At 41.2% G+C, this 23,039-nt stretch overlaps 1 protein-coding gene across 1 annotated transcript in view; it reads left to right on the top strand.

Moving 5' to 3' along the window:
- ZFP91 (ZFP91 zinc finger protein, atypical E3 ubiquitin ligase) overlaps nucleotides 1–22,792 on the top strand; it is a 28,183-nt gene extending 5,391 nt beyond the window's left edge. The window contains exons 3-11 of the mRNA XM_070726813.1: nucleotides 1,621–1,836; nucleotides 2,208–2,244; nucleotides 4,448–4,534; nucleotides 5,219–5,341; nucleotides 5,890–5,940; nucleotides 14,037–14,115; nucleotides 17,491–17,605; nucleotides 18,935–19,034; nucleotides 19,175–22,792. Of these exons, the coding sequence (XP_070582914.1) occupies nucleotides 1,621–1,836; nucleotides 2,208–2,244; nucleotides 4,448–4,534; nucleotides 5,219–5,341; nucleotides 5,890–5,940; nucleotides 14,037–14,115; nucleotides 17,491–17,605; nucleotides 18,935–19,034; nucleotides 19,175–19,685 (1,319 nt within the window). The 3' untranslated portion in view covers nucleotides 19,686–22,792. The remainder of the gene's footprint in view (nucleotides 1–1,620; nucleotides 1,837–2,207; nucleotides 2,245–4,447; nucleotides 4,535–5,218; nucleotides 5,342–5,889; nucleotides 5,941–14,036; nucleotides 14,116–17,490; nucleotides 17,606–18,934; nucleotides 19,035–19,174) is intronic.
- Nucleotides 22,793–23,039: the final 247 nt, after the last annotated feature.

The following is a 23,039-nucleotide window of genomic DNA, read 5'->3' as shown; positions in this document are numbered from 1 at the left end:
GACCTTCCCAGCAAGTTTCCAATAAGCAAAATTAGGAGGTCACAAGTCATGGTTTATTATTTGATTTGATTTGTATGCCGCCCCTCTCTGTAGACTCAGGGCGGTTAATCCTTATGTTCTTAACCATAGCCAAAAAAAAAAAAAGTCATAAAATCAGACCCAGTCACTTAATTGCTACACTGCTTAACAATGAATTTTCCAGCCCCTATTGTAATCATATGATTAATATGAACCGGGGTGGCACAGCAGGTAGAGTGCTGTACTGCAGGCTACTGAAGCTGACTGTAGATCTGTAGGTCAGCGGTTCAAATATCACCACCGGCTCAAGGTTGACTTAGCCTTCCATCCTTCTGAGGTGGGTAAAATGAGGACCCGGATTGTGGGGGCAATATGCCAGCTCTGTTAAAAAGTGCTGTTGCTAACATGTCGTAAGCCGCCCTGATTCTAAGGAGAAGGGCGGCATAAAAATCAAATAAATAAATAAATAAAATAAGTTAAGGACTACTTATAAATGCTTATTTGGTCTTGTGTATTCTAGTAAGGAAGGGTAATTAGCAAATTGAAAGTCTTATTTTTCTGGAAAGCAAACATTCAGGAAATCAATATAGAAATTAAACATATTTTACCTAAAAACAAAACCTCCCTTATTACGACCTCCCTATAATCTCTTAATTTGGGGTAGAGTTGGGGCGACCAGATGAAGCTGAGTGTTTACTTATCTGATGCCCTTCCTAACACTGTGTGGAGTTCGCAACAAATATTTCTTCTTTGCACCCTAGAAGAGAAATATCATTTGCAACCTAGGATTCAAGTTTCAACTTTCGAGTGGGAAGTCAGCATCTTGACCACAAAAGGCCTCCACACAGCTATTTTTATCTTTAAAAAATAATGAATTTTTAAAAAATCAAACTTTTTGTGCAGGTTTTTTTTTCTTGTCTGCAGTAGCTAAACTATGCTGCCGTAGTTTAGCTACTGCTAAAAAAGAATCCTTTTTTAATTTGTTTTTTGTAAGGCTGTTGCAATGCATGCCTTCACTAGGGTGGGTAAAATTTAGAAGCATTTATGGGGTTGAATTTTATTACATCAGATTAATAGGTATAGGCAGTTTAGTACAATTGACCAAGTTGTATTAGAGTGCTATATCCAGTCTTGGTTATATTTAGGTAAGAAATAGGTGTATAAAATAGACTATTCATTTTATTTTAAAATTATTAACTCCTGTCTTCTTGATTAGATATAGTTAATTAAAACTCACTGGCCATTTCTGGCCATTATTCTAAGTCATTTTTCTCAGCATATTTAACAGAGAAGCCTCTCTTGTTTTGTTAATTGTGATCTGAATGACATAGGCTAATAGGATCTGAAATTACTAGCTGCTCTGTGGGACAAAGCTCTGAAGAGAGAGGAATAAGGCCTTCTTAGATGGAATTTTCCTTCTTTATCTCTGCTATTACAAATTGCATTGTTAGGAGCCTCTTAAAAGACTGCTTGTTCTTCAGAAACAGACAAATTCTTTAAGCGAGATAAATACTTCTTTGATATGTTTCAGCTCTTTGATTATTAAAAACTCACAAATTTCCTTGTTGATCCAAGTGCATTTTATATATATATATAAAACAGATCCCAAAGAGGAGACAGAAGAGAAGGAAGTTTGCACTACTGCGGCAGCTGGCGTCCCAGTCACTACAACTAAACCCAGCCGGGGTTGGCGTAGCAACAGGGCAACTACGACTGTTCAGCAATATGATGCAGACAATTCCCGGAGTTCCAGATCAAAGACTGGGTCCCTGCATCTTATTTGCAAATCAGAACCAAATACAGACCAGCTAGAATTTGGTATGGTGTTTTTTGTTACTGGGAAATAAAACAATAGCATTTTCAGTGAGTCTGTGTAAAACTTATAATAAATAAATATTTAAAAAGTCACACTTGTTCTATTGTCCCATAAAGAAGACTGTTAATAAAAAGATAATTTTGGTTAATCACATGCCACAAAATATGCTCCAACACTTTAAAAGCAAAATTATTCGCTGAGTAGTTTATGCATTATTTTAATATTATATTTTGTCTTAATGTTGAGCAAGAATTTCCTGTATTTCAATTTAGAGGCTTAACATTCACCACTTTAACGCAATAGCATATTAATAGATGTTTGTAAATACATAGGTTGATCAGATTTCTACATCTAAATATGTTTCTTTTTTTAGAAGTTACTGAAGAGCATTCATCTCCAACTAGAATCAGGTAAGGAATTATACATTGGCTGGAAGATTAGGATACAAAATACCTTGGTTCATAAGCAGTAATTTATAAACTATAAAATTATCCTTAAATTGAACTTAATTCTTGGTGACTGATTGGGGGCAACCATGTAGTTTTCTGAACAATATTGCAGAAGTGCTTTAGGATTGCTATCTTCTAAGACAGGGCTGGTCAAACTCACAGCCTGCAGGCCAGGTCATGCACTAGAGACGCCTAAACCTGGTTAGGGAAGGATAAAAAAAATGTCATGTGATGCCGCTGCAATGATGCAAGTTTGACACCCCGTTCTAAGAAGTTCTTTATCTTTTGAGTGTAGCTTATGGCATTTAGTTTTCCACCCAAGTAGTAACCAGACCTTCTGCTTTGGTTCCAAGCCCAGACACACTAGGTACTAGGAGGAATAGAAAAAATGTTGAGTGAAAAAATGGTCTTAATCTTTTGAGGGGAACTGGTATTTGTCCATAAATGATTATTATATTTTAAAATATATTATTGCTGCAATTTAGGGAGTGTTATCATTTTGTACAAGTAGTATAAAATTATATCATTTGTGGCAAGATGTCTATATGGAGATTCTCAATAATCCAGGTCACAATTGTCCCAAAGGTGTTTTTCCAAAAGGCAACTGCACTTTCTTGGCGTTTTTTCTTTGAAAACGTTTTGCTTCTCAACCAAGAAGCATTGGAAAAAAGCACCTTTGGGATTAAAAGTGGCATTTTTTGTCATATATTGATGTCATTCAAATTGTTACAGAAGTAAATTTCATGGAATGCTTCATCCAAAATACTTTGCACTCAAAAACTTTCTGGAGGCTGTCAAGACCATAATTTGGTCAGTTGTATTTGAGGAATGCTAAATTGGGTTCCATTGAATCTTCACATATAATAATCATCTGTTAAAGTAGTGAATAGATTCATTGTAAGGGGAAAGAACTTGGTTGCAGCATATACACCCCGGAAATTTATTTCTTGTTGAGGTTGATTTAAAATAGTAGTTTTATTTTTCTCTTGCCTGTGTCATCTCAACAAGAGGTGTGCTGTAGCTTGTCTTGAATAACCAGGTAAATACTTCACTTCTTGATTTAGAAGAATGGTTGTTTTTAACTCCAGGATGTAGCACTCTCTCGCCCTGTGTTTGTGTGTGTGTGTTTTGCAAACTTCAGTGACTACATATTTCCTCAATAAGGGAATCCCAGGAATGAACATATAATTGAATTCTCCTGCAGGCTATTGAGTAGTAGATGCTTGGAACAAACTCCCAGCAGACGTGGTTGGTAAATCCACAGTAACTGAATTTAAACATGCCTGGGATAAACATATATCCATCCTAAGATAAAATACAGGAAATAGTATAAGGGCAGACTAGTTGGTCTTTTTCTGTCGTCAATCTTCTATGTTTCTATTGGAGAATCATTGTAGTTCAGTTTCCTAGGAACTATAGTGTCAGATTTTCTCAATCATAAATGTGACTCTTTTGAAACTACAGAATTGTTGAACATATGTCTGGTATATCTGAGAAAGCTTGTTCTCTGGAGTCCTTGGTGCTCTCTGACCTTGGTGGTTTTCAAGTAGGATCGTTCATTATCCAGCTTGCTAGAAGAGAGTGGGATTTACAGCAAAGAGGACTCTATAGGACTCTACAGTTCAACCATAAGCTGTATATATTCTTTTGTATCAAAATCTTATTCCATTATACCTGGATCTTGTTTCTTTATACCGGTATATCTATAGTGCAGTTGCACTATAACTGACCATAGTCATCTGATGTCTGTAATTAAATACATTTTCTGAGCTGATGACAAGCTCGGGTGTGTTTTGGGGCCTAAGTTATCCAATATTTTAGGAATACAACAGTCTAAAAAATTGTTAGAAAGTGAGTTCTATAAATGTTTTGCTTATATTTAGTATAAGCAGAACATTTTATATTAATTGAACTGTTGCTAATATTCCTTAGTAGATGAATATGTTAATATGTCCTTTCTAGCATATGTTCTGGAAGAGATTGGGTTGGATTAATAGACTGGAGACCTATACAATATTGCTTCTTATCCAGTGTACATAACTGGAAAAAAATGAAATGTAATAAGAATAGACAAATAAGAGATGTTGACTGTTTTCTGTCCACAAGTGTTTAATTTATGGAAAAATTGAATTCAGTATTTTCCCTTTTATTTTTCATTGTTAAGTGATGAAGAAGAAATGCTTATCAGTGAAGAAGAGGTTCCCTTCAAAGATGATCCTAGAGATGAAACGTACAAACCCCATTTAGACAGGTGCTCTATTTTATTTTTGGTGCAGAGAGCAGTTGTATGGTCATTTGAAAACAGGATAGACAGCAAATAAGTAAACAAATTATTGTCAGTCTAGCCTGTTGTAATAAACTATCTCACTGCTAGAACTCTTAGTATTCTGTTAGGTTTCTGATACTATGGACAAATACTATGGGCAAACTTAAACCACACGTTTTCTGAATAATTTTTATCCCAGAGCTATAATTTCACTCAACAATGATTACCATCAGTGAGCTGTTGGGCAGCATTACTTGATCTGTTGTGTGGATGTTTGGGTGGTTCAGGGTGGGGAATTTTGGCGGGTGGGGGCATGTTTTGGAATTGTTATGTGTGTTGGGCCAGGTCTTTGGGAGTTATGTGAATTTCACTATATGAATATACTGTGTATATACGTACAATGACAAAGAATAACAACAACAGTAGTAGTAGTAGTAATAATAATAATAATAATAATAATAATAATAGACTGCTTTTAAATAATTGAGACCAGGACTATGCATATTTAAAATTGCAGATATGACAAACACCAAAAAGAAATCCATGTTGAAGAACTGTCTAAAAATTTCAGTATGACATTTAACTAGAATATTTATCTAGATAGTATTTACATTGTTGGATATGAACGTATAGTTCATATGATAATGGTATGATCATGGTTATCTGCAGAGATGCTCCAAAGCAAAGAAAAAAAAGTGGGAAGGGAAAAGAAGAGAAACAGAAGGAGATTAAAGTGGAAGTGGAAGTTAAAGAAGAAAGTGAGATTCGAGAAGAGGAGGATCCACCTAGGAAGTGAGTATCCAAGTGTTAGATGCTGTGAATTAGAGTGTGGCCAGTCCTGTAACCCTCATTAATACCAAGACTTTGAAAGAAACTAAATATAGGGATGGTCCTTGGGCAAAATACCCTTCAGTTCTGAGATTGACTAGGGAGCCAAGCTGTTCTGCATTGTAGAGATATTGTACTGCTACAATGAATCTCCAGTATGTAGGGAGTGATATATCTGGTTGTTTGAGAATTGGATACATTAGAAGAGGTTTTGTGCATATGAAATAGATGGCACATATTTACAGAAGTAAAAATGAATTGTGTAGAAACTAGTTTCCATTCCTTGTGTTTTCTTTAGTGGTGGATTTTGTATATTTGTGTATTGTGTAACTTAAAATTTCAGTTACATGTCTGCAGTTTTGTCTTCATTTTCACATTTCATGACCCGGATTGTGGGGGCAATATGCTAGCTCTGTTAAAAAGTGCTATTGCTAACATGTTGTAAGCCGCCCTGAATCTAAGGAGAAGGGCGGCATAAAAATCAAATCAAATAATTTGCCTTGATATTTCAGGAGAGGAAGGCGGAGAAAAGATGACAAAAGCCCACGGCTTCCTAAAAGAAGGTAAGTTGTTTTTGTATGGCTTAAAAAGATAATCTATCAAATTATCAAATTAATGATAATTTAATAATGTATTCATCCCTTCTCTTGCTTTTTCTTAGTTTTATGTGGAAGTGACGAAAGGAAATTTGAGATAGGAAATAGATTTTAGATTTCTAGTTCATCAGCTATTTGCAAAAAAAACCCACATACTAGGGTAATATCTTCCTAAACTGTACTGCAATCCTACATCTATAGATCTTCCAATGTTATGGATATAGTATACTTTCAGAAATTATTAAATCAATACTCCTACGTGTTTCTTAGGTCATCTACAGTGGGTGGCTGGGACAGAAACTACAATTTATTACACCTGTAATTAAATTCATTGCATCAAGTGTGTTGAATAAGTCACAAAAATATACCAAATTCCATAAAGTTGATAGCAAGCCAGCAATTTAAAGGGATAATAACATTTCCAGAAGTTCTGATTGTCGGGAACTTGTTATTCCCAAGAACTATATTAAGCTCTGTTTGACAACTTAACCTTTTAAAGAATGGGCTGAAAAATGTGTGAAACAAAACATAAGCGGAATACAATATTATTTCTTACAGTGGATTTTAAAGACTGCACTTACTTTAATTAGTTGTACAGTGGTACCTCTACCTAAGAATGCCTCTACTTAAGAACCGGGTGTTCAGATTTTTTTGCCTCTTCTTAAGAACCTTTTTCTACTTAAGAACTCGAGCCCGGAAAAATTTCCAAGGAAATTTGAGAGCATCATGAAGGCCCGGCCAGTTTCCTGCCATTCCTCCTTTAATCCCGGCCATTTCGGGCTTTTCTGGGTTGCCAGAAGAGCCTTTCGGTGGCGCTTAAGGAGACTTTGGCAATCCAGAGCGAACAAAGCATTTCCCTTTTTCTGGACGCTTGGAGAGGGAATAAAACACTGTAGTGCTGCAGTGACTCCCTCTCGCTGCCTCCCATACACCCGGCACGAGGTTGCCTCCTGGAGCATCTGGGTGCGGAAAGTCAAAAGGGGGTGCTTCGCCCCAGCCGGATCAACTCGGCTTCAGCCAAACCAAGGAGTCGCCACAGTGAAGGAAAGACACCGGCTACAAAGCGAGAGGAGAGGGGAGCTCTTCAGCATGGTAAGGAAGGGGAAGCAGGTAGCAACAGCAGCCGCCTTTTGGTCAAAGGAGCGGGAGGTTCCCCCCTCTTGCCCGCCTGGATTTCTCTCTCTGGCACAGTGTATGGGAGGCAGCGTCACACCAGGTGTATGGGAGGCGCGTGCTCCTCGCCGCCTCAGAGTCCTCCCCCTTTTTTTTAAACCTTAAAGTTTTGGATTTTTTAAATTCCCCTCACCTTCTTCCTTCGGCAGCGACTGTCCTCCTCTTCTTCCTCCTCCTCCTCCCACCCAAATTCTGAGCCTTTATTTGTTTCCTAATGAGTTTGCATGCATTATTTGCTTCTCCCATGCCTCCTGGAAGGAGAGTCCAGCATGGGGTTTAGCTCAAGTCTTATTGGTAGGACTGAGTTTCAAATTAACATAAATATATAATAATTAGGTACCGCCCCCTTGCTGCCCCAAGTACCCAGTTTTAAAAAACTCAGTCGAGGTTAAGGACATGAGTTTTTTTCTCTCCCTTTAGGTTGAGTATTTAAGTGATGTAATTTATAAAAATTGTTTTGTTTGAACCTTGTAATTTGTTTCCTTTTGTCTTGTACAGGTTCGAATTCTTCTGATGGGGTCTCTGCCCTCCGCGGGCACCACCCCCACCTTTTCTCCTTTTGGGGCCTCTTCTCTTAGCGGGTACTGCCCACCGAGGAGCAACTGGGCTCTTTTCATTGTGTACAATTGTGACCTGAAGGTCCAATTTAGCCCAATCACCCCAGATGGGGGGGGTCCGTCCCTCCCCATTGTCGGGGGCGGCGGAAGCCTCAGAAGCCGGAATTTGCAGCCGCGGCGGCCGTTACAGCCGCCGAACAGCTGATTGAGCCGGAGGGAGGCTTCTTAAGCCGCAGCGGGACGAATTGCGGCAAAACGAAGGTTCCCGACCGGGAATGAAGTCGCGGCGGCCATTACAGCCGCCGGACAGCTGATTAAGTGATCGCAACGGCGAGCAGCAATCCAGAGGCTTGGCGAGCCGCAAGGGCTCGATTACTGTAAAAACGGCTATTCCCGCCTCTTTTTTAATGGGTGTGGGCTCTATGAGGCAATTCTTTCTGCCAGCCCTCAAACCGCCATGTTTGTTGTTGGCTTTATGCCAGGCATCAAAAAATTGCCGTTTGAATTGGCGCGAACTGGGCAGCTGGCCAAGTTGTCAGGTCTCGAAGATCTGCCCAGAGACAGTTGACAAGGTCACGTGGGCGGCTAACAGCCAATCAAAGCCCGTTTAGCTGTCCAGCCTGCCTGCATGTCTTTACATGCGAGTGAGTGCTTTCTAATACTGTCAACAGTCTTGAGCTGCCTTGTGTTTTGTGATTAATCGTGAGTACGCTGCCCCATATCAAAATAAGATATGGCTGACCAACTTATCAGTGGGGAGGAGCAGGCCCAGCCAGTTCAGACACCTGTCAAAGGGAAGGATAAGGCCAGCAAGCCTAGGAGTAAGTCCTCCCAATCAAGCTCCTCTCTTCGTGAGGCTGAGAGGAAGATCAAGGCCCTGGAGCAGCGTTTGGAGGCGGCCTTGTCCCCCCCCCATCGTAGGTGGACTGTCCATAGGCCCTTTCCAGCCTCTTCCTCCAGCTATTTCCATGGGTCTCCAGGGCACCGCAACTGAGAGGGACTGGTCCCCTGACAGGCAGGTCCTTCCTCCATTGCCATCAACTGCAGCAAGGCCTGAGAGGCCTTCATCCTCTCATAGCCAGGCACTGCCTCAAGGGGAGTTACAGACACCGTGTTATGAGCCTTCATCTACCTTCACCCCCACGGCAGCGGGGCTTAGAGACAATGCAGATGCTTGGCAGGCCTTTGCCCCTACTATACAGGACATTGTGGCCAATGCATATACGCAGGGCATAGCTGCAGCAACACAACGTGCCAATGTTTTTCCATCTCAGCCTATCCAGCCCAGGGATGTCTGGCCAGCACCACCGCCCCCTACTGGGCTGGGTTCTATGTCAATTGACCACACTGACTTTGAGGAAGACAGTGACCACGGAGATGGCCTGTCAGATGATGAATTCACTGTTCCAGAGCAGCCAGCAGTGGCGGGCCTCTTTAAACCCTCCTTGTATAGGGTTTTATTACGCAAGGCAAAGCAAGCCTTAGATGTGCCAGGAGCAACACCACTAGTGGAGCCATCAGACGGGCCACGCACTTCAGCTGCTTTATGTAAGGAACCCGCCAAAGAATCGGACAAGGTTCCTGCACTGGAGATTTTTCTCGAGAATGTCAAGCGCCCGTGGCAACATCCGGCGGCGGCGCAAGGGCCTTCTAACCTGGAACGCAGGTTTTATACTTTTGATGACAGCATGGAGACGCTACTCCAGTTTCCTCCGGTGGACAAACCGGTGGCCACATTGGTTTCCCGCACGGTTGTACCTTCCGAGACGGCGGACAATTTGAAACCGGATGAAAGGAGAGCGGAGACTCTTCTCAAGAAGACCCACCAGATGGCCGCCTGGGCTCTTCGGGCCGCTTCCACCGCCTCCTTCTTCAGCCGGGCATCCATTATGTGGATTCAGGAGGTTCAGGCGAGACTGGCTCCTGAGGAGACTCGACTGCGGCAGGACTTGAATAAGCTCCTCGCGACTGCGGAATTTTCCACGGATGCCACTCTGCATGCCGCAAAATTTGCCTCCAGGGCTATGGCTTCCACCATTTCGTCGAGGCGTCTGCTTTGGCTCAGAAACTGGCAGGTGGATGCCAAGTCCAAGTGGACTTTGTCTTCAGCTCCCTTTGAGGGCACAAAATTGTTCGGGGAGGCTCTGGATCCTGTCCTGGTGGAGGATAAAGATAAGAGAAAAGTCCTCCCAAGGTCCTTCCGTCGCCAGGACCGAAGAGCTGGTCCGTACTCCCGTAGGCAGTCCTTTCGGTGGGACTCGTGGTCTGCCCCTTCACAGCAGGCCAGACCTTATTCACAGGGTGCCTTCTCCACATCCTACAGGAATGACCGACCGTATTCCCAGGATCGAGGCAGAGGTTTCTCCCAGACCAGACGACCATACCGGGGATACCAGCAACGGAACGCCAGACGTGCCAAGTGACTGCCTGGACGGCATTCCTTTGGGGGGCAGGCTACAAAAGTTCAGCGAGAGATGGCGAGCTACTACCTCAGACCCTTGGGTCTTAGCCACTATCTCACAAGGGCTAAAGATCGAGTTTCTACACGACCCTCCACACCATTTTACCGCCTGTCCGGTCCCCAGAGACTTCGCAAGGAGGTCTCTGTTAGATCAGGAAATTCTCCACCTTTTACAGATCCGGGCGATCGAACCTGTTCAGGACAATTCCAAGGGTACGGGATTCTATTCAAGGGTGTTCCTTGTACCCAAGGCCTCCGGGGGTTGCAGGCTCATCTTGAACCTCAAACGTCTGAACCAGTATATTCTGTACCGACGGTTCAAGATGGCCTCCCTCCGCTCCATCCTGGCCTCTGTTCGAGCGGGGGACCTTCTTACTTCAGTGGATTTAAAGGAGGCCTACCTGCACATCCCCATACACCCGTACCATCGACAATTTCTTCGATTCTGTCTACACAACGTCCATTACCAGTACAGGGCCATGCCCTTTGGCCTGTCATCGGCCCCACGTACCTTTACGAAGGTACTGGATGCATTGCTGGCCGATCTGCGGTCCCGACCTATCCGGATTCTCGCATATTTGGACGACATCTTACTTCTGTCTCCAACCCGCCAGAGGGCGCACAAGGACTTACAAACCACGATGTCTTGTCTACAACGTCATGGCTTTACCATCAACATGCCAAAAAGCCATTTGGCTCCTGCCACCAGACTCATTCATCTGGGGGCGGTGATAGATACGGTCTCTCAAAGGGTGTATCTATCCCCGGAGAGACAGCACCGCATCTGTTCTCTCATAGACGGCCTTCAACAGAAACGAACGGTGCCATTGTCTTTCCTGTCAAAGGTACTCGGGACCCTGGTATCCTGTGTGGACATTGTCCCTTGGGCCCGTTACCATTATCGACTGCTCCAGTGGACCTTGCTCCCGTTTCAGCGTCGAAGATTGAGCCATACACACCGTCTAACCGTCGTGGGACGCGAGTTGCAACTCTCTCTCCGCTGGTGGAGATCTGCAGCACTGCGGCAGGGCACTTCCTTCGGACCATGCCATCACACGATTCTCACCACGGACGCCAGTCTGCTGGGGTGGGGGGCTCACATCCAGTCCCAGGTGGCTCAAGGCTTCTGGAGCCCCCAGGAGCTATGCCCAATCAACATCAATTTTTTGGAGCTGAGAGCTGTCCGCTTGGCCTTGCTGGCCTTCGCCACCTTACTGGAAGGTCACCACGTCCTCGTGCGCACGGACAACGTTGCGACCAGGGCGCATTTAAATCACCAGGGTGGAACGCGATCTCTCAGGTTGATGGAAGAGACAGTCCTCCTCTTCAACTGGGCAGAGACTCATCTTTGCTCCCTCCATGCAGAGCACATCGCGGGGGAGGACAACAAGCAGGCGGACTGGCTCAGTCGCCAGGAACTGGACCCGGCGGAGTGGCGGCTCGATCCGGGTCTGTTTCAGGAAGTCTCGCATCGGTTCGGGGAACCGGTGGTGGATCTATTCGCCACCCCCCAGAATACCCAGCTCCCGAGGTTCTACTCCCGTTTTCCAACTCCGGGAGCCGAAGGAATCAATGCACTACATCTTCAGTGGCCAAAGGCCCTACTGTACGCTTTTCCTCCGATCCCACTTATTCCATCAGTGGTAAGGAAGATCCTGATGGAGAAGGCGGAGGTGCTCTTGCTAGCGCCTCATTGGCCTCGGAGACCTTGGTTTGCGGACCTCAGAGAACTGTCCGTTTCTCCACCGTGGAGGATACCGGACGACCGGATTTCCCTCAGCCAGGGGTTCGTGTACCACCCGGAACCACAATGGTTTCACTTAACCGCATGGCATTTGAAGGGGACAGGTTGAGGAGCTGTCTCCTTCCCGAGAATGTTATCGCAACTATTCAAGCGGCTCGACGCCCTTCTACAGTCCGAATTTATCAGGCAACATGGGCAGCCTTCCATTCCTTCTGCAATGACAGGAACCTTCGACCACAGGATTCCACAGTCATCCCTGTCCTGGAATTCTTGCAGAAAGGTTTGGAGAAAGGTTTGGCGCCAAACACGCTAAAACGCCAGGTCGCAGCGCTTGCCACCATTGTAAAGCGGGACGATGGGGGACCTTTAACTAGTCACCCTTGGATTAAGGATTTTCTTAGAGGGGCTTCCAACACGCACCCCCCTCCTGTTCGTCGTTTTCCCACATGGGACTTGACCTTGGTCCTTCAGGCCCTCACGGGACCACCATTTGAACCGTTGAGGACTGTTTCATTGCGTTACCTCTCCTTCAAGACGGCCTTTTTGGTGGCAGTCACCTCGGCAAGGCGGGTTTCCGAACTGTCCGCGTTGTCGGTCAGATCAGACTTGTGTCAATTTTATCCAGACAGAGTTTGTTTACGCCTGGACCCCACCTTTCTCCCAAAGATTAACACTCACTTTCACAGGGCTCTAGAGCTGGTGTTACCGGATTTCTGTGCTCATGGTACTCACCCTTTAGAGCTTAGGTGGCACAAGATAGACGTACGCAGAGCATTAAAGCTTTACATCAGGCGTACCGGCAGTTTACGCAAAACTGAGGCTTTGTTTGTGTCATTTAGTGCCAGTAAACTGGGCCTCAAGGTATCTTCTAATACCATCAGCCAGTGGGTGAGACTATGTATAGTTGAGGCATACAAGGCGAGTGCAAGGACTCCACCGAGTGGTATACAGGCTCATTCAACGAGGAGTGCGGCTTCTTCGGCAGCTTGGGCGTCGCAAGCTCCCCTTGAGGATATCTGCAGAGCCGCGGCCTGGAGTTCACCCACAACTTTTATTCGCCATTACAAATTGGATACCTTCGCTTCAGCTGAAGCTGCCTTTGGCAGACGGGTACTCCAGAAGGTGTGCGGGGAGGTACCACCCATGGTTCACAATCTCCCTCCCTGAAACTTTAGACCTTGGGTATATCCCATGCTGGACTCTCCTTCCAGGAGGCATGGGAGAAGAACCGTTGTACCTACCTGAACGGTCTTCTCGATGCCCTGGAAGGAGAGTCCATACCCTCCCGAAGAACCATGGGAGTTCTTGTTTGATGATACTGTTTCTTATGTTATTATGGTTGTTAATAAAGTTCATTATCTTTACATCTTTTCGTTTTTTAAAACTGGGTACTTGGGGCAGCAAGGGGGCGGTACCTAATTATTATATATTTATGTTAATTTGAAACTCAGTCCTACCAATAAGACTTGAGCTAAACCCCATGCTGGACTCTCCTTCCAGGGCATCGAGAAGACCGTTCAGGTAGGTACAACGGTTCTTTTACATTGATTCCTATGGGAAAAATTGCTTCTAGTTACAAATATTTCTACTTAAGAACCTGGTCACGGAACGAATTAAGTTCTTTAGAGGTACCACTGTATTTAACATGTATTATATACTAATGATGAAATTAAACCATTTAACCTGATTTTTAACACTACTGACTCTCACAGTACATGAAATTATTATCTGGCATGTATGTTAGAACATAGATACTATGTTACAGGTAGTCATTGTATAATGACCAGTCGCTTAGTGACCGTTCAAAGTTATGACGGATGCTCTAAAAGCTACTTATGACTTGGCTCTGGGAGGGACTACAAAATGACTACATTTAAGGTATAGGGCAATTGGCTTACCTATATGGCTGGTTACAGGTGACTGTGATTTAAGACTTTTTTTCTGGTTTATATTTAACAACTGCCACCAAAAAAAGGAATAAAATCAGGTCTGATCATGTGGGTGCCTCAATTTACAATTCCTTGTAATGGAAATTCTGGGCTTCTTTATGGTCTCAGATTGAGAAAAAACTATATATTTGTCAGAATTGTGCTGTTTTCTCTTGGTTACTCACCTGTGTGCATTTTAGGAAGAAGCCTCCAATACAATATGTACGTTGTGAAATGGAAGGATGTGGTACAGTTCTTGCACACCCGCGCTATCTGCAGGTGAGAATAATGTTTACCAAGCAGAGGAAGGAGAAAGAAATTTCCCTTTGCTCTCTATAATTTTTTTTCTTTTCTTCTGTGGACTTGCCTAAAAGAATATTATTTTAAAAAGCTTCATTTTGTTAAGTTGCCTAGAACAATACTAAAACAGTGTTTTAAAAAATCAGTCTAATAATTTGAGCATTCTATAGACATTTATAGTTATTGACTTACATCAGCGAACAACAGCCAGCAGCAGTCAGAAAATAAAATTCTTCCTCTACCTCCCAGCAATTTTCTTCCTTGCAGTTTTATTTTGGCTTTCAGTATTAGCACAAACCAGGTCAGGAAGCTGATAATCAGTTGCTAGTGCTAGTCAGGCTCAGTTGTTTGCGGCAAGGAGGTAAATTGGTGGGAGGCAGAGGCCAAAGGGTGAAGGTGGCTGAATGGAACTACATTTGGTTTATAAGATGCACCCAAGTTTTCACCCCATTTTGGGGGGATAAAAAGGTGCATCTCATACTCCGAAAAATACAGTAACACTAAGTGCTATTGCTGTTACTGCTTTTTTCATAACCTTTTGCCTCTCTCTCTCCCCCCCCCCCATTACATTTTATTAATTTTATTGTCAAATCCCGCATTACACTATGCAGGATTCCTTGCACTTTTCCTATTTTGACATTAGTCGTTCATTATGACTAACGGATAATTATGGATAACCCTTCATTATCCACCCTATTCATTATGAACTGTTCTTTTTTCTTCATCTGTTTTTCTTTAGCATTTGAATACCCCATAGTTTTTCTTGTGCTTAAATATATATTTCTTTTGCAATTATTACTGAATGTATCTTTCTCTGAGTTCTAGACTATTGGAAAATACTTTTTATTCCCATAGTTTCGGTATTCTCACATCTAAATCTTATTGCGAATCTCGACTCGAAGAAATGTCACAGGGACAAGAAAGTGAAGCATCTTTCATCTCACTGCTAATTACCTTCATTATTAGATTTTTAAAAACGAAAACCTATTCAAATTTTATTTTGATATTTTCAGTGCAGTTGAGTAATTTTTCCAAACTGTTTTCTTAGTAGCTTTACGCATTTTCTGCGTCCATTGAAAACTTTGCCACTAATCCAACTAATAAACACAGCCTTGGATTTATTGACACCTCTTGCTTCTCCTCCCACCCTCCACCCCCAACTCTTGTTGCTTCTCCCTGCACAGCATTCCAAAAAAACCAGCCTTCCATTCTTTTCGTTCAGCAAAATTCCATTCTATGTCACAATAATCTTTTACCTTGACTATTGCAATCTTCCTGGTTTTTTATCACACTTTCATTCACCCACACACATCCCACACAGCACTGAGTCACTTTGGTTTAATGGTGAGGATGCTGGTTAAAATCGAACAAATTTCTATATTTTTAAAAATGAGATAATAATCACAAATGCAAAGATCTGCAAGTAGAAGTAGAATACCTATAGCAAAATATAGCTAGTGCCAATGGTACTCATCCTTCCATCCTTCCACGGGGTGGGTAAAATGAGGACCCGGATTGTGGGAGCAATATGCTGGCTCTGTTAAAAAATGCTATTGCTAACATGTTGTAAGCCGCCCTGAGTCTAAGGAGAAGGGCGGCACAAAAATCGAATGAATGAATGAATGAATGAATGAATGAATAAATGGTGCTTTGGGTGTCCAAAGCACCATTTGAACACCATTGGCATTGACAAAAATCACCTTCATTCAATTGCAAAAGGTAGCTTTACTTCAACAGCTTACATTCAGTGATGATACATTTAAAATTCTTAAGCAACACCTGCCTGTTTCAAGTCCTTGGGAAAGGCTCAGTGGGATATAAACACCAAATCCTGTTTAAACATCTGGCTGACTGATCAAATATAATGAAATTCTCATTATTTTGAATAACTTCAATTCTTACATCTCTACTCATTCTGTCACAGAGTCTGCATTAACCTCTTGCCCTAATCTTTAAAGACTACTACTATTGTACCACTACAATACACTACAATTACCTTTTTTCTCTTTTGGCACCCACAATATTTACCTTAAGGGAAAATTGTCCCTTCCCTTCTCCAACAAGGAGAAATGGTAAATGATCCTCCAATTAAGAAAATGGTAGTGGATATATTGGCCATAGTGTGTTTACAGTAATAAAGTATTATTGTTATAGTTTATTTTATAATTTTGTATTGTGCCTAGTTATAGATACATGAAAATAAAGCAATTGCTTTTGTTGTCTCTGTGTAGTCTTGAGCTCTAGACCTAATGGTTATTAATAATGGTTATTAATAATTATTAATGGTTATAAATTACTGGTTTCACATTTTCCCAAAAGCCTTTGAATCATTCACCTCATCCTATAACTTTTTGTAGTATTTCCAACTATTTGAGATGTTAGGCATTAGAATTTTGAGAAATCATGCTGGTGCTACAAAATTGGTGAAATTGGGATATACCCCTTCAGAAAATAACTATTATAGGCACAATCAATTAGAAAACAATCATGTTATAGTAATGGGACTATAGGAGAATAATTCCAAAATTGGGATATTTGATAGAGATGATATCTAAACTTTAAAACGTCAGTTCTCTATATTTCTTAGTCACTTTCCAAATTATCTATGATGTATTCCTATTAAAAGAGCCCAGTTTGGGGTTTTGATTATGGCATCAGGCTAGAAACTTTGAGACTGAATTCTAGTTCTACTTTAGACATGAAGGCAAGTGGGTGATCTTGAACCAGTCACTCTCTTTCACCCTTGGGAAACAAGCAATAATAAACCATTTGTGAAGTCCTGCCAAGAAAACTTGGCCAGGTAACTGCCAAGAATCAACATTAACTCAAAGAGACCAAAAAAGTGGGAAAATGTTCTTATTCTACAAATCTGTACACATAATGTTTCTAGCATATGTTCTTTAAGTTCTTCATGTTTCAATCTGTATATTTATATTGAAATACAGTGGCATCTCTACTTACAAACTCAATTCGTTCCATGACCAGGTTCTTAAGCAGAAAATTTTGTAAGAAGAAGCAATTTTTCCCATAGGAATCAATGTAAAAGCAAATAATGGGTGCGATTGGGGAAACCACAGGGAGGGTGGAGGCCCTGTTTCCTCCGAGGAAATTCCTAGAGAGGCCTCACGGAGGCTTCTCCTTGCCTTTTCCGGTTACAGTTTCGGAGGCTCGGGTTTGTAAGTGGAAAATGGTTCTTGAAAAGAGGCAAAAAAATCTTGAACACCTGGTTCTTATCTAGAAAAGTTCATAAGTAGAGGTACCACTGTATAAGGTGGCTATTAGAATATTAAATGTGTTTACCACTATTTATTAAGATAAGATCGCAAGTAATTAAAAAATGTGATTTTTTTTCAGCATCATATCAAATATCAACATCTGCTGAAAAAGAAATATGTATGTCCTCATCCCTCTTGTGGAAGACTTTTCCGGCTCCAGAAGCAACTGTTACGGCATGCCAAACATCACACAGGTAATATGGGTTGAAAAGAAAATTCCCATACGCTTTAAGGAGGAAAATAAATTTCTTCTTGAATAGCCAAGTCTTTCATTTAGATATAAAATGCAAAGTTAATGCAGATTGCTTTATGACAGCTATACAGATGTTGTTCTGTGGCTATAATTAAAATGAGAATGACTCAAATTGAAGGATGCAGTTAGGATATTACTGCTTCTAGTATTTTAATATTTCCTTTCCTCATTTCTTATCTCTGATATAGATAAGAATGTTACACTGATTCTTATATTCATAATATAACAGATTTTATGCAATTAATTATTATTTGCAATTGATATAAATAAGAACAATACTATATATGAAATGAAGTAACTGGAATATACTGCTTATTTGTCAGAAGTCACTTTTGACGGGGGAGATCACTTGGGACCATACTTTCTACCTTCCTTGTTTTTTAATCTCCCTATTTCAAAATCTGGAAGTTCCTTAAATAATATATGAAGAGTTTGAAGGAATATCCATTAAGATGTGTACAGCTGCTTTTACCAAACAGGGTAATTTCTTGGTGTAGGCTTCAACTCCCATAATTCCAGTGGTATATGGAAAGCGGTGGTCCCACTGCCATTAAACAATGAGCATTATGATCTTTTGTACCTTCATAGACCATGTATGAATGAATATGTGCTTTTGTTGGAACAATGTGGTAGACTCATGAGCTAAAGAAGAGAGAGAAATGAAAAGGCAAGTCAGTGTGGAGTTGCCAGACTAGTGAAACCTTATATTCTAATTCTTAAGGGAAAACCGCCAGTCTGGCAAGACTCTTATAATATAGATGACCTACAGTACAGACCAATAAAGGGGAATATTTGTAGTTCAGAGTTGAAATGAGGGGTCCTTGGTGCTATCTGAGCTTCATTGTTTTCTTGCAGACATTTCTTTACTCAAACTAGGTATAACAACTAAGCCCAGAGATCTACCAAGAATGGCTCAATACACTAAAGGAGCTCTGTTGGCCTATTCACAGTGTTGTTCTGGTTCCTTGTACCTGACATACAGAATGAATAATATATATGATTTTCAAATATAATGAGAAATATTTTAATTTATTTCCCCTTCCTAAGTAGAAAAGCCAAAATACATAAATCTTAGAATAAAAATGGGACTCTTTCCATTAGATTCTATTTGTATTTGAGAAATACTTCCTCATCATTATTAGAAAATATTTATCCTTTTAAACTATTATCCTTAATACTGTGATTAGGAACATGGCAGAATCTTTTTGAATAGGTATGGATCTGAATTAGATTCAGGTTTTGATGTAAAATACTATGTGCCGCCTTACAGATCAAAGGGATTACATTTGTGAATACTGTGCCCGTGCTTTCAAAAGTTCCCACAATCTGGCAGTTCACCGAATGATCCACACAGGCGAGAAGCCATTACAGTGAGTAGTGTCCTTGATCTTGCCTACTTTTTCATGAGGAATTAGACCAGCTATATCTATAATTTTTTCCCTTTGCATTTCTCAAATATTATTCTGATGAATAAATGAATTGTCTTCTGCTCCCTCTCATTTTTCTGTAGATGTGAGATCTGCGGATTCACCTGCCGGCAGAAGGCATCACTAAACTGGCACATGAAAAAACATGATGCAGATACCTTTTACCAATTTTCATGCAATATATGTGGAAAGAAGTTTGAGAAAAAAGACAGCGTTGTAGCACATAAAGCCAAGAGTCACCCAGAAGTGCTTATTGCTGAAGCACTGGCAGCCAACGCAGGGGCTCTCATTACCAGCACTGACATCTTGGGTTCTGATCCAGAATCTATTGTCCAACCCACGGATGGGCAAGGCCTTCCACTTCTTCCAGACCCCATTGGAAATACCACTCCTGGAGAGTGCCTATTACTGAACTCTGATGGGATGCCTAAGGCCTTTTGCAGTGGGGGTGACCGGGTCAACCTTTTGGCTGATGGAAAAATATTTGTTGGCAGCGCTAGTGGTGAGAATACAGAAGGGCTGGTTATCAATACAGAGATTCTTGGAGCTACCACCGAAGTTCTAATTGAGGATTCGGATTCTGCAGGACCGTAGTAGGAGAGGAGCACACGTGTATTGGGACAACTTGAACTTGTATTTAAAAAAAGAATAAACGGGGAGAAGCAACTTATTCAACATAGAGAAATTAAACAAATGAATTACTAGTCAGATAACTAAAGGACCTGCCCCCCCCCTTCTGCCCCAGCTCACCCCTTTATTGCAGAGTGGATCACTACACTACATTTTTTTTCCACTGTTTCCTTCTTGGAGAAGAATGTTGCCTTTACACAGAGATTGACAAAGCAAAAGAATTCTTGCAATGCAGGGAAGGGAAACAGCTAAGCCTAGCCCTATCCTAGCCCTCCCAAAGTAAGCAAACTTCCAGCTTCTTGACCATATTGCAAGATTGAAAGTGCTTATACTCTGGACCAATCTTTCATTCTTGAGACTGTATTCTGTTCCTCCAGTTGTATCAACCTGTTCTATGCATTACTAAATTCTAACCCTTGCAGGCTCTTATTTTTCATTTTAGGGCTTGGGGATATAGCTTGGCACTTTAGAACCCCTCCTTAGGATGAGCTGTAAAACAGCGTATTTCCCCCATATTTTGTATTTTCCCATCCGTAAGAAAAGAGAAGGGATCTTGAAATGTTGGTGCTTGCTTTTTGAAAGAGGAGTGCCATTCTTCTAATATAGTTGCTCTGGTGCAAAATACCTGTGGGAGAATCAGAATGGGTGCTAGGCTTATAAAAAAACTTGCACTTTGTACATGTCTTTTTTTTTTTTAGGTTGTGATGATTTCCTTATTTATTTGCCTTCTTAAAAGGGGTCTATTTTAGTTGCTGTCTAGAGAATGTTTTTGTTTCGAAACGGAACATCCTGTATAAGGGATATAAAACAATGGGCTTCTTCAGCAATTCGTGTTTAGGAATTTTTATTCAGTCTGAGTGAAGGAAATACTTGTGGAGCAGGATAGGTCTTTAGCACCCTCTCCAGTGAACTGTGAGGCTCCTGTTTGCTTCAGCATTTATTGTTTAAGGATGTAATGGCTGTTCAAGAAAGACATGTCATGTATTCCCTCACTAACCACCCTACTATTTGCTCACTTACACTATGGTGCTTTTCTTTTCTCTGATGTTGATGGGCTAGTCCCATTAACGGGAAGCTTTGTCTTGAAGAAGTTATATTAACTGCTTTAAAAAGCCTTGGCTGCTAACATGCTCTGCCTTGTGAGATTTTGATATAACTCTTCAAACTTCATTTAGGGATATTATTTGATTTAGAGTGGTCATAGCACTAGCTTATCCACTATTCTCAAATACATGCAATTGTTTCTGTGGAATTTGATTATCACCAGACAGGACTAGATTTGGAAATACCTTAAAGATATATTTATCACACGATTTACATAAACTCTTCACTGCTACCTGAGAGCTTATGATGGTACAATGTCCTGGTAGTACTTCTCTGTTAATGACCTGACATATTCATATGATCAAAAAGCAAAATGAATTTGCAATTTCGACTTTATTTTGGAGCTGTATCCTGTATAGTTCTAATCCCTGCTGTATAGTTCTGGCTGGCTTTAACTGCAGTTATTCCCAGGAGATTTTTTTACAATGCTAATTATCTGGAAGGAAGATTTATAGTTTGTTTGTTATGTTGAAGCCCAGAATCAACAGGGTCTAGAAAGCAAAGCAGTTACTGCAGTTCATTACATATTTTTTGTGATGCCTGCCTGCCTGGACACTTGGCAGCCATTCAGATATATAATGTGTAGGTGGCATTGCATGTAGCTCAGGACTGCATGTTCCACAAGACCGCTACTGCTACAAATTGTGTGATTAACATTGGTGCGAGAAAAGTATTTGGAGCTGAAAAAGTGTGCATACTACTGAGGAAACTGGCTATCTTGATTACAGTATGCAGTATTTTGCTAGGGTAATGAACAGATTAGAACAGGGATAGGCAAAGTTGGCTCTTCTATGACATGTGGACTTCAACTCCCAGAATTCCTGAGCTAGCAAGATTGGCTCAGGAATTCTGGGAGTTGAAGTCCACAAGTCATAGAAGAGCCAACGTTGCCTAACCCTGGATTAGAATATGAACCCGGTTTGGCAAATTACTTGAATTATTTATTCTGTTTGGCTATCAGTCTCTTGTCTGTCTCTAGTCCCCCCTTCATTGGGTGCAGGTGTGGTTTTGTTAAAATTACAATTTTATATTTAGCCAGGATAGCCATCTGCACACTAATGAAAACTTCTGATTTAGATTTGTGATGACTGTTTACCAACCAATAATAATTCCTTTAATTTTGTTCCCATCACAACCATATGTTTTTGATTCAATCAATTACAGCTGCAGCAAATTATTTGTTTTCTTCTAATAACACCCCCTCCCTTATTTTTTTCCTTCATGGTGCTGGGAACTGAAATTGTATAATTTTCCCTCTACCAGATGAATAGTTTACAGTAACTAATTTAACATTGTTCCACTCCATATACAGTTGTGTAGTCTAATAATACCTATTAGCTCACTCTGATTCTCAAAGAGTTGGGCCCTCTTCCTGTTAATAATAAAGGATAGTTCATATCACCTTTTGTCAGAAGTTGACAAAAGAGCTTTTTTTTTTTTGGTCATGTGATTAAGAATTCTCTTTTTAGGCCTTTATTTTACTACAACCAATATAACTGGTAAGAACATGAGGGTTAAGTGTTCTTCAAGGACTAGTCTTCTATTGTGTGAAAAGTACTGTACCTACTTCAAATAGTTTCTGAAAAATGGCACAATGCTGAAGTCTTTGCAGCTGGAGAGAATTGTCAGATCTCTGGTAATAAGGTAGTGAAGACCAGGGAGAACTGCACTAGCATTGTGAATCCTACCAGAGAGGGGACAGGATTTGCAATTTTTAGCAGAACTACCTGAAGTAGTAGCCACTGAGTGGCAACAGACCTGTGTTGCATTGTGGCACACCCCTATTTTTTAGAGTTAAATAACAGATGGTTGAGTTAACAAGTCTTTGATTCCTTAAAAGCCTTGTTGTGTAAGAAATTTTCCGAAAGTGATATTGGAGATTTAGATAAGGTGCCAGGATGGAGGGGCAGTTATCCATGCTCATAAAAGTTTATGTATACAGAAGTAAATAAAACAATTAAAAGGGATGCTTTGTTTTTTTATGTCATGTCTTTAAATTCAGGAAGCCATAACCAAAATAAATACTTAAAGGGAAAAGCAGTCTGTGTCATGTTACATGCCAACTATGTGGAAAATGTTCACAAATAAAGTACCGGTAGCTTCCCACACACCACCATAGTGCAGGTCCTTCTGCAATGCCCTGCTGCTGAAGATTGCCTATGAAAGAAGCAATAATGAGATGTGACTAAATGGAGCACCGGAATCAACTTCCAC

The sequence above is a fragment of the Erythrolamprus reginae genome, chromosome 1, assembly GCF_031021105.1.
Source record: "Erythrolamprus reginae isolate rEryReg1 chromosome 1, rEryReg1.hap1, whole genome shotgun sequence".
Classification (NCBI taxonomy): domain Eukaryota; kingdom Metazoa; phylum Chordata; class Lepidosauria; order Squamata; family Dipsadidae; genus Erythrolamprus; species Erythrolamprus reginae.
This window is presented reverse-complemented; position numbering and strand designations above follow the sequence as displayed.